General features: G+C 37.8%; 1 protein-coding gene across 1 annotated transcript; it reads right to left on the bottom strand.

The window, feature by feature from the left end:
* Positions 1-2,618: 2,618 nt before the first annotated feature.
* LOC27206742 lies at positions 2,619-3,937 on the bottom strand. The gene has a single exon (XM_016182554.3). It carries the CDS (start codon positions 3,723-3,725, stop codon positions 2,655-2,657), a length of 1,071 nt encoding a protein of 356 aa, XP_016033088.1. The 5' UTR covers positions 3,726-3,937; the 3' UTR covers positions 2,619-2,654.
* Positions 3,938-11,893: the final 7,956 nt, after the last annotated feature.

Here is an 11,893-nt window from a genome sequence, read left to right as displayed (position 1 = left end):
CGCTCATTCCTTGTTTGTTGTTGTTAGCCACCTACGTTAAGCTTGGGCGCTGCATTTCAGCTGCCTGCCCGCCAGTTGCCAATTCTTCGTGTTTCGGAAAAGACTAAACTTACGCATTCGATTATCGCTATCGTAGAATAATAACAATTCGCAAAATAAAAACTGTCGTTATAAAAGCAAACTTTCTTCGGTTTTATTATTCGCAACAGCTATTGAAAAAGCTCAATAGCTAAACAGTATGCATGAAATGAAAGTAAAAAATCCGGTACAAGAAATGCTTAAGCAAGGTTTAATTAGATAAAGTAATTCATTCAAAAAACTCGACGCTTCGGGTGAACAGAAGTACAGAGTTGTAAATGACTTTAGAAAGTTGAACGAAAGAATTCCAGATATATATTCCAGATAGATATCCAATGTCAAACATAGATGAAATACTCGGTAAACTAGGACAGTGTCAATATTTTACAACAATAGATCTAGCGAAAGGCCACCAAATAGAAATGGACCCAGAATCAATTCAGAAAACTGCATTCTCCACCAAGAGCGAACATTACGAATTCGTTCGGAAGAAACGCACCCGCAACATTTCAAAAGTGCATGAATAACATTCTTCGACCACTGCTCTACAAGCATTGTTTAGTTTACCTAGATGACATAATTGTTTTTTCTTCATCGCTTGATGAACATCTAAATTCATTACAATTGGTTTTTAATAAATTGTCCGAAGCAACTTTAAAATTGCAATTCAATAAATGCGAATTCTTAAAAAAAAAAAACAATCTTTTTTTGGTCATATTGTAACTCCGAATGGAAAACATCAACTTGGATGAATCCCAAAAACAACGAGTCACTAATCATATCACACATACCCACTAGACAGACTACTGATATCGAAGCTGCGCCCGAGCAATAAATTCGGAAAGCGAACTTCGGCGGTTTTATTATTTTTCGAGTGGAAACTCTCCAGATAGGCCGCTAGTCCCCAGTCCGCATTATTTTAAATAACTTTCTTAGTGAAAACTCTTTCGGATTTTTATTTATGTTGCACGTGGAAAACTCTGCCCCGAGAACAGCCTGTGCTAACGGTAGTGCCCTAGGGAAGGAAAGACGATGTTAGACGACCTAGTTCTGATGATGAGTATTAGAATAAAAAAGAGAGTCATACGGACGGACGGACTTGGCCAGATCGACTCGGCTATTGATCCTAATCAAGAATATATATATGTCGCAGCGTTGGCATTTTCTTGCGCCTGATCTCCCATGTTGGCAAATAAACTTTTTGAGTGAAGCGAATTCCAACCGGCGTGCGCAATCGTCTGCATGCAACTGCTCGCATTTTCTACGCATCGATCTATCCTTTACACACGCTAGCTGGACTACACTTGGTGACAGCGCGACAACGCCGTCGCCTCACTCGTTTCGGTACTTTGGCGCCAGTAATATTATGCGTCGTAGTCAAATTATAAAATGATTTCGCAATATACCAAACTCATTGCGCAGCAGCGTCTTGCAAGCGTAGTGGTCTATCTATGGTAATAGTGTCACAGACACATACTGTGGTCAAAATACCTTCGTAATGCGACATATATATGTCGCAGATCATTTAAATGTAACATTTCTAGTAATTGCGCGTTTCTGCTTGGCACGCGCCATGCAGGCGCCTTTTCTATTCTTTTGATGCGCGGCAGAGAACCGTTAGGGTTTCTTCCGAACGTAGTCTGGTCGCGGGTAGGAGCGGGGAGAAGAAGATGTCTGCAGGAATAACGGAAGCGTACAGAAATATGCGGTGTGCATTAGTATTGATGTATGCGGACTGGAGTGGATCTCCAAAATGTGTTGGTAATGCGTGTAGAGTTAAGAACTACGCGTAATTCTGATTTTTTGAAGAGAGATTGAGGCAGTCCAGTAGCCGATCATTGAGCAGAACAGACATGCCTCGCTTACGCGCCAGAAAACGTTGCGCAGACAACGAGAATAACGAAGAGGAAGAAGGGTGTCCTGATGACTCTTCGACATATATTTTATATGGTCGAAAACGCTTCCTTTTGCCTGTGACATACTTTTCAACGAACCTAGTATACCCTTTTACTCTACGAGTAACGTGTATAACAAGATAAGAAAATATAAAATAACGAAACATTTTTTTTAATTAGGGGGCGTGATAGTATTGGTTGGCTCGTTAGAGTAGGAGTGTTAGAGTGGGCGTAACCTTCGTTAGGATTGTGTGGATAACATTACAGCTAAATAAATTAGTTGCCTTAATCTGGGGATTCCGTGCGATCCGATGCATTAATGACTTAGGGTATATTATGATATCATATCATCATCATATTTTAAAGTCATTGTTTCCTAAAAATATTTTAGTTTAAAAAAAGCTACCTATTATAACTTGAAAGAATTCCATATCAATTTGGACCACACTTTTAACATAGCTTAAGCAAGCGAGATATTCTCGGCTCTTAGACTCGTTGCTTAGCTAGCTAGCTTAGAGATATGCAAAACTATTTGATATTGTTTTCTATCGCAACCGTATTATGGGCAAACCATTCCAGACTTCAAATTAAAAAAAATAGATTTTTTGAAATGAAAAATAATTAATATGCAAGTTTACCACAGTCATTAAATAATTTTTTTTATTTTAATATTTACTGCAGTTACACTATATTATCTAAAAAGTAAAAACATTCTTTTAATTCTGTTGACATTTGAGTATTTGGAAAGCCACTTGGAAGACAGTAGTTCTGGTTCGGTTCCAATTTAATTTGATTGTTGTTCCATGTATTTCCTCGGCGAAATCTTAATGCCGCTGCTCTGCCTTTTTTAGTTTTTATATCGATGAACATGTCCAGCTCTGCGAGATTTCTAAATAAGGTTTTAAGATCTTGTTCTGCGCTTTTAAGAAGCTTACATTGTAGGTTAAGGCTGTTATACATTAAACAATTGAATAATCGCTGGATGCGAAACTCAAGTTGCCTTATTATGTATTTTATGTTAAGCTTCGTTACAGAATACACATCGTATATTATATTAAGATTATCCAAAGTAGCGCATTTAAAAATCTGAGAGGACTGATTCTGCAAAAAGTTGACATAAAGTTTGCAGCATTCAGGATTAGTTTTCAATTTCCAATTTTCTAGAATATTATGTTGAGTATCAGCATAATAAAAAAATAGTTCTTGAATACGTTTTAGGGATTCAGTACTATATTCCATAGCCTCATCTATAATTTCTGAAAACAACACATGAAAGAATTCTATTTCCGCAAAATAGTTTGTGAGTAAAACCTTTACTAGAGTTGGTTGACCTGTTGGGACTTGACGTAGTTTAAACAAAAGTGCGTAGCTTGCATTTTTTGATGTTTCATAAAAAGTTTTGATATCAGAAGAAAATTGTTGGAAAGAAAAAGAAGCTTCATAAAAGAAGGTTGATAGCTCTCGTATCTTGTAGACATAGTTTCTTTCACTTGTGATAATATCTTCGGAGTCACTCAATACAGCCGATATCGTAAAGTTTTTTTGAAGTTTTTCCAGGAAATGCTCTAATTTATTTTGTAAACTATGTTTACTAAAATCTGCTTTTTCGATAGCATCATAAAACTGTTTGGGTACTTGTACTGCTCTAAAAGAGTCTCTTGTTCTGCTTAGGTTTTTAATTCCAGTGCCATTTAATTGAAGAACTTGTAGTGACCACACTAATAAAGTAACAATAAAACTCCGCCAATTCATTGCGAAAAATTTGATTGTTCTAAGAGTGCGTTAAATTATCACTATTATTACGATCACAAATTTAAAGAAATTCGGAAATGAAAAGCTCATTTTTCATACGTATTTATTTGGTCTAAAAATAGCTTAAGAAGTATATGGCTATAAATACAATTTCCTATATCAATTTAACACTTTTGAGGTGACGGCCAGACTTCTATGCTCCGATTGCATTTCCATAAAATCTTACGGCAATTTTTTAATTTAATTTTAATTATAATTTTTAATTTTTTTGAGTCCTATAAAATTAAGTAGTACATAGATGGGTAGATCTTTATTTTTTAAAATCCTTGAAATTTTATTTTTTACAATTCACTTATAAAAAACGAAAAAATAAATAAATAAATAAAAAAAACTCTCCAAGTTTGAATATTCCACCTTTCCGCCATTGACGCTAACTCGCCGGCGCTAATTTGACGCACATTCTGTTGACGTCGAAATCGATAAACACTCTTTATAAAGAGAGAGAGAGATAAGCCGATATATGCCCTTTCCCTGTTTGACCTTTCACGTGCATTTCTTTGCCATGGTAAAATATATGTTTTTATACCCGCTACTCGTAGTGTTATGTAATTTTTGGCTTTTCCCACGTACTCTTCAAAAATTCAATATATAATATAAATTTATATAAATATAAATTTATAAATAATATAATATAATATATATATATTATATAATAATATATAATATAATATATATATAAATTTAAAATCTAGTGTTGAATAGAATAGAATTTTAATAAAAGCAAGAGTTTCTTGGCAGTGTCATAAGGGTGTAAACTTGGAATTTGTTTTCTTGTATATTCAATATATTGATTTATAAGTAAAATAAATATTGTTTAATTATATTCCCTAAAAATTGTGTTTAATTACTCAAAGAATCCTTAATTATTACATTCAAATTCACAAATGCAACTTATTTTACAGTGTGTAAACAGTTTCTTGACATACTGATCTAAATGGATGCAGGCATTCGTACCGAGCACAATTTAGTGCTACCACTAATTAGAATTAAAAAAAATTATGAAAAACTTACTTCGTTCCAAGTCAACTGGGTATGGTCCTGTTAGACATTAATGCCGCCTTTAACTCAGTGTGGCATGATGGCCTAATCCATAAACTGTTATGTTTAAATTTTCACCCAGCAGGCATCAAAATTGTACAGAATTTCCTAGAAAAGGGATCGCCCTTGTTGTCCTTTGTTGCCACATCCACGACAGTAAGTATTCCCGCCGGTTGGTTGTCCAAAGGCTCATGCTTATCCTCAGTATGGTATAGTATATATACCTAAGATTTCCCAACTTTAACCCATTGCACAACATTGATCTTTGCTGATGACACAGCTGGTCTTTGCTCTGGATTACTCTCAGCAGACAAAACTGCAAACCTTCAGGTATTAATACTTGGGTCTCACGCTAAAAAAGCTAAAATTCAAAGATCACATATGTAAGTGAAACGATCAAAAGACTTAAAGCCATTATCTGCTTGCTTTATCCATTTATAAACAGAAATTCCAGATTAAACATTGAAAACAAAATGTTTCTGTTCAGAAGAATCTTTCAAGCAGTAAATTTCTAAGGTGCTCCAGTAAGGTCAGATATAGCGAAATGTCACATAAACCTGCTACAAATGAGGCAAAAAAAATAAAAATACTAAAACTAATCTTTAATCTCCCTTGGCATCACTCAACAGCTGATTTACATAATCGATCCAATATCGAAATGGTCTGTAAGAGCTTAATAAGATTGTCCCAAATTTTCTCACCAGCATGTAAATGATATAGCCTTGCCACCTAGATTGTAATTTGTACATAGTAGCCTATTTTTAAGTGCTTACGGGTTTTTATTAAAAGAAGCATAAATGAATGTTAAATCAAATTTTTAAATTACAACGCGGCCGTGGGTGCTGTAGCAGCTTCTATTGACGTCGCTGCCGTTTGGCTAGCTGCTGTCTCGTCGCTGCGTTCATTGATAAGGATAAAATCTGGCATAAATCGAATATAAGCCCCTCAATTTTATGAACATTGACCAATAGATAAACCTGCTCGATCGATAGAAGAATTAGTTTGATTTAATCGTCCAAATGACGGGTTTGCAAACAACCAAACATTGGAAGAGCGGCGACGCGACGTTGACGCCTAGCGGACACTGGGTAGTGAGAGGGCGAAGACAGTTTACTCTGGTGCGGACGGTGTGTCAACGGCAAGAAAAAAATAGGTAAATAATAATATAAACTGCAAATATTTGGTAAATTTGCAAATCAGAAAAAGAAAAGTGAAGAAAAAAAAAACGACAGAAGAAGAATTGCAAGTAACGCACGTCGTGACTTGGGTCGTGTTTGTGTGTGTGTGATTGAAACTCTGATAAAAGAAGAAGAAAAATGGAAATAATAAGAAAAGGGAGAGAAGGAATTAACGGAGTAAATGCAAATCTGCACGTTGCCAACAGAAAGCAACTTTGTGGTGGGTTTTTCATTCAATAATTTTTCCTCTCTCGTTCCACACACTCACACACGCACTCCGCATGATAGGTTAAGTGAAGAAATTACTCTTCGTCTTCTTCTTCTGAGTAAGAAAGACACTCCCTAGCAACCAAAGAAATCCAAACAAAAAAGGGAGTTTTAAGGCCGAGTACGCATCACAAGTTCTAAAGAGAGAATCTGATAAGTGTTAAAAGGCAAAATATACAATAGGTTTATTTATAACAAATTAATTATAATACATAAACAAATAAATAAAAAAAAGGGAGAGAGAAGGAATTATCACAAGCTTTTAAGAAAAGAACTATGTAATTAATCTGAGTTGTAAACAAAAAAACTAATATAGATGTCGGGTGGAGGAGGCCAAAGAAGGAAAATCAAACAAACGAAAATAACTAAACATCAAATGTAACTTGGGGAAATCAGAACCCAGACACTAGGCAGGCACATAGCCACGTAGCACATAAGAATTCTTTTTCATATGTATGCACATAAATATGACGAGGATATTGAAACCGAAAAAAAGGAGAAAAGGAGTACGCTACTACTCTTTTGAGGAGTCCAGCTACAGTCAATAGTAGTACACTCTTTACCTGGTCCTCGTCGACATCGGTCCCTTCCTCATCGTCCATCTAAATAAACACTTCTCACCGACACAGAACTCAACGTTTAAGAGACATCTATTTAGAGACCTGACACGGATTAGCGGATTTCTTGCTGCGACTCCGTCAGCAAATACCAAGATGTACGTTCGGAGATTGAGGACATACGCCTTAAAGATAAAATTATAGATGTGTGGGAACCTCTAGATCAGAACAGATCAAAAGGTAACAAAGGCAATGACATCAATACCAGTTGCAGAACCCATCTGTAAAAGTGCAAATCGCGGTTTGAAGCAGAGTGCGGAATGCCCCAGGTGGGGAACGGTAGGTCACGTATTCAATAACCAATAATGTCCGGCAAGAAAAGTCACCTGCAATAAATGCTCGAAGCCGGGACACTTCGTCAGGAAATGTCGAACTAACCTGAACAGTCTATTCCCTAAGTCCGATAGGAGTAATCTGAAAAGGTCTCGTACGTATATACGCCGTGTGGAGAAGGAGGCCACCAGCCCCAAAATCTAAAAAAAAAAGTCGATGAACACTGCTTTAAAGCTTTATACAATGTTAATACAATGCCGAGTGTGAGTCCGTGAAATTCAACTAATCATCGACTCGGTTGCAAATTTAACCTAATTAGACACGAGGACTGTTCTCAGCTTGTAAAGGGAAAAGCCACAGTCTTTAACGTAATAACCCACTCGGAAAAGCAATTCCGAGCAATTTGTATTTTCGAGGCCCGTTGAACCAGGTACCGAAGAGATTGCTTCATTTTACGTTCTTAAAAATGGGAAACAATATCATTTGGGCCGAGTTAAAAGTCTTCCGACTGGGAAGAAACATTAACCGTATTGTAGAAATGACACTTTTCCCGACGTAAAACTTTCAATCGATTCTGACATAAGCAACCAGTGAGACGAGTTCCGGCAGCTCTCGAGGACAAGGTAATGGAAAAACTCAGAGAAGCCTGGTCGAGACATATTTGAACCTGTGACGGGTCCAAGAGCTTGGATATCTCCTATTGGTCCAAGCGCTTGAATATGCGTCGGCATTCGACTGGCAAACAAAGCAATAAATGCTCGAAGCCGGGACACTTCGTCAGGAAATGTCGAACTAACCTGAACAGTCTATTCCCTAAGTCCGATAGGAGTAATCTGAAAAGGTCTCGTACGTATATACGCCGTGTGGAGAAGGAGGCCACCAGCCCCAAAATCTAAAAAAAAAAGTCGATGAACACTGCTTTAAAGCTTTATACAATGTTAATACAATGCCGAGTGTGAGTCCGTGAAATTCAACTAATCATCGACTCGGTTGCAAATTTAACCTAATTAGACACGAGGACTGTTCTCAGCTTGTAAAGGGAAAAGCCACAGTCTTTAACGTAATAACCCACTCGGAAAAGCAATTCCGAGCAATTTGTATTTTCGAGGCCCGTTGAACCAGGTACCGAAGAGATTGCTTCATTTTACGTTCTTAAAAATGGGAAACAATATCATTTGGGCCGAGTTAAAAGTCTTCCGACTGGGAAGAAACATTAACCGTATTGTAGAAATGACACTTTTCCCGACGTAAAACTTTCAATCGATTCTGACATAAGCAACCAGTGAGACGAGTTCCGGCAGCTCTCGAGGACAAGGTAATGGAAAAACTCAGAGAAGCCTGGTCGAGACATATTTGAACCTGTGACGGGTCCAAGAGCTTGGATATCTCCTATTGGTCCAAGCGCTTGAATATGCGTCGGCATTCGACTGGCAAACAAAGCAATTCTCGGTCTGGTACCCCACGTCGGGAAGTTCATTCCTGACCTTGCAAGTCATAGGAAGCTAAGGAAGCTGCTGAAAACCGAAAACAAATTATCCAGAGGCGAAGCCGAGAGGTTTCAACAACAAGGTACAAGGTACCCAAGCTATAATATTTCTATCCAAAGCATCGTACGTGGGTGATTGTGGATGCTAGCCCGGTTTCCCTCGGGGCCGTTTTATTGCATACCAAATTATATAAACCATTGACAATTACCTCAGCTAGCAAGGCCCTTCAGAGGTGGAGAAACGCTACTCTCAAACGACGAAGAAAAGCCTTGCCCTGGCTTGGCCGGTGGAGAGATTTTACTATTACCTGCGAGGTCTGCATTTCGAGCTCGTAACTGATCACAATCCCTTAGAAGCCCGTATTGAAAGGAGGCTGGTGCGACTCCATATAGCTGAGTCTTCCACGAGGGATGAAGAGATTATAAACGCAATCAGTTGCCCGACGCCAGGAGTCGAGTCCGATACGTTAGCAAACCTTTACTCCTTTCGTAACGAGCACTCAGCTGTTGGCCCGCTCAACATCATTGAGAGAAAGAATACTGGAGTTAGCCCACGAAGAACATCATATGGAGCATAAGTTTTTTAAAACCATATCTTCCATGACCCTGGTAGAGCCAATGAAAGACATCTTTTGGGATATACTGAGAACCTACGAACGGATAATGGAGGCCTCCTCATGTACAAAGTAACCCCATATGGAACAACAGGGGCAGGGCCCACAAAGCTGATGTTCTACAGGGTTATCCGTGTCAAAATTCCAGGCATTGGGGAGATCTGCGAGCGAACCTTGAACTCTGGGAAAAGAGATAAAGACATAATTGAAAAATGTAAGGGAAAGCAAATAGCCGACAAAAGAAGAGGGGCAAAGGAAATCGATACCGAAGTGGGCGAAAAAGAACTTTTGAAAAACGTAGTGTTCCCGAACAAACATACATCAAACTTTGATAAGACTCAATTTAATGTGTTAGAAAGACAGAATATTATTGTAGAAATCGAAGGGGGTGATACAAAAAATAACAAGAAATGCTTCACATATCAAAAAGGTTCCAACCAGACGTATCGAGCCTCATGCCCAACGCCTCAGTCAGATGTCGGCCTACCGGAAACATTAGACACTAATGACCGCTGAGGACTGAGATGGTGAAGACAGTTTACTCTAGTGCGGACGGGCGAGCGGCGCGGTGTGCCAACGTCAAGACTACTAATTATTCTAATAATATTGATAATAATATTAATAATAAATCGACTTCAACCGAATTTGTGTTACGTTACTGAATAAGATGGTCATTACAGGTACCTCTACACCTGGAACAGGTACTGTTCAAGAATGAATTACATCAGCGGCTGTCACTAAAACTACTCGGTTATCAACATGTAATTATAAAAATCCATCAGTTGCTTATTCATTTGTAGAATTTAAATATGAATCAAATTCAATATTGTTAAAATCTGAATATTCATTGTTCGAGTTACGGGGTTTGGACTGTCACCCGCTCTCCGCTCCCTCTTACGTTCTCCACTCCCTTTTACGCTCTCCCGCTCTTCACCACAGAGTCTCCGAGGAGTCTCCGCTGCGCTTGGGAGAACCCAACGCATTAGAATAAGCTTCAGTGTGAAATAACTACCACGATCAATAAACGTACGCCCGGTCGCGCCCGCGCATTTACAAAGTCAAGTGTTCGCTTTTCTCCGAGTGTTCGATTTTCAGCAAACTAGGAAATTTCCAGGACCAGCAACCCCATCACCCTAACATTTTGGTCCTTCGAGCCGGATATCCTGGATTTTTCAAGTTTGTCCACCAGCGACCAACTTATAAGATAAGTACGAAACTTCCATCCCCTTTAATTGCCGGTCTGCAGCAAAAGGTTCGAAAATCCAATTTCGTTCAATTTGCTGAGATTTATTGTCAAATCAAACGGATTTATCCGACAAAAGGCAATTAAAGAAAAGTACTTATCCATTCTCACGGGCGCCGCCATATTACCCACCGTTCTAAATTTCTAAGTCCCAATTTTCCGAATATATTTAAATATTCATTCAGTACAAAAAATGAAAAATTCCAAATGTGAAGAAAGTGAAATTAATTTGTGCCAAGTTCAGTGAAAATTCCTAAAGTCCAACACTCTGCCAAAAGTGGCAAAAATTCTATTCTCGTTTTCACTGTGTCCAACGCAAGCCAAATTCTTTTCGCAAATTTCGCACATTTTTTGCTTCAACTCCGCAGTCCGCTTAACACAATTCGCTATACATTCAAATACAACAATAAACAACACATACCCTCTGGCCATTCCAAGTAAAATATTAATTAAATATTTACCCGCCATTTACCCATATACATTGCATGCATTACATCTCCATATACATACATATACATATACATCTCCATATACATCACACATATTACATTACATACATTGCGCAGATTATCTGCATTCCCTTTAACCAAAGTGTACCAAAGTTTACATTGCCTGTTTCCCAAGTGCCGACGCGGAAAAGGCGTATAACCAAAGTTTACCTAAGTTTTGATTGTTTCCCGTCGGCAAGTCCATACCACAAACAAAAAAAGGCGTTTTATTTTCCATCAATGTTTTTCCGTAAATTTCCAAATTAATTTCCGAACAATAAATACATTTTAAATTAAATTAAACATTTTTAATATTTATTAAATTATTATTTATTATTTATATATATTTATATATATATTTATTATTTTCAAAAAAATAATCATCCATAAATAAATAATACGGCCAAATACAAGTCGTTCACCCGACAAATATTTCCTTTTCGTATTGCTGGGATATTAGTTAGTGGTTGTTTTAGAAGTATTTACAGCGCGGAGAAAAGACTTCAATTCCAGTCATTCCATTTTCTCCGTTTCCAGTTGTAAATAAAAGAATAAAATTTTCTTCCTTCTAATAAACATTTTATCTCACCGTGTTCCAATTTCCAAGGGTTCCAACCATAAATAAGGTGGACCCAATTACCGTAAATCACAGGTCATTTATACAATTCGCTGTTCACTCCGAGTCACCTGTCCGATCAGTCTAAACTACGACGTTTCCACTTCGTAAATTTTACACCACTTAAATTATTAAGTGCAGTCTGAGGAATCTGTCTACTTTTTCAAAAGTTTGACCGGGCTCCAAAACCGCTTCCCTTCCATTTCGTATTTCTTCGATTATGCCCATCGGGGACGACAAGAAGAAATTGTCCGCTGACAAGCCCAGGTCTATTTTTTCACCACAAGG

Source organism: Drosophila simulans, chromosome 3L, assembly GCF_016746395.2.
Source record: "Drosophila simulans strain w501 chromosome 3L, Prin_Dsim_3.1, whole genome shotgun sequence".
Classification (NCBI taxonomy): domain Eukaryota; kingdom Metazoa; phylum Arthropoda; class Insecta; order Diptera; family Drosophilidae; genus Drosophila; species Drosophila simulans.
The sequence above is the reverse complement of the archived record's forward strand: the minus strand, read 5'-3'. Positions and strand labels throughout refer to the sequence as shown.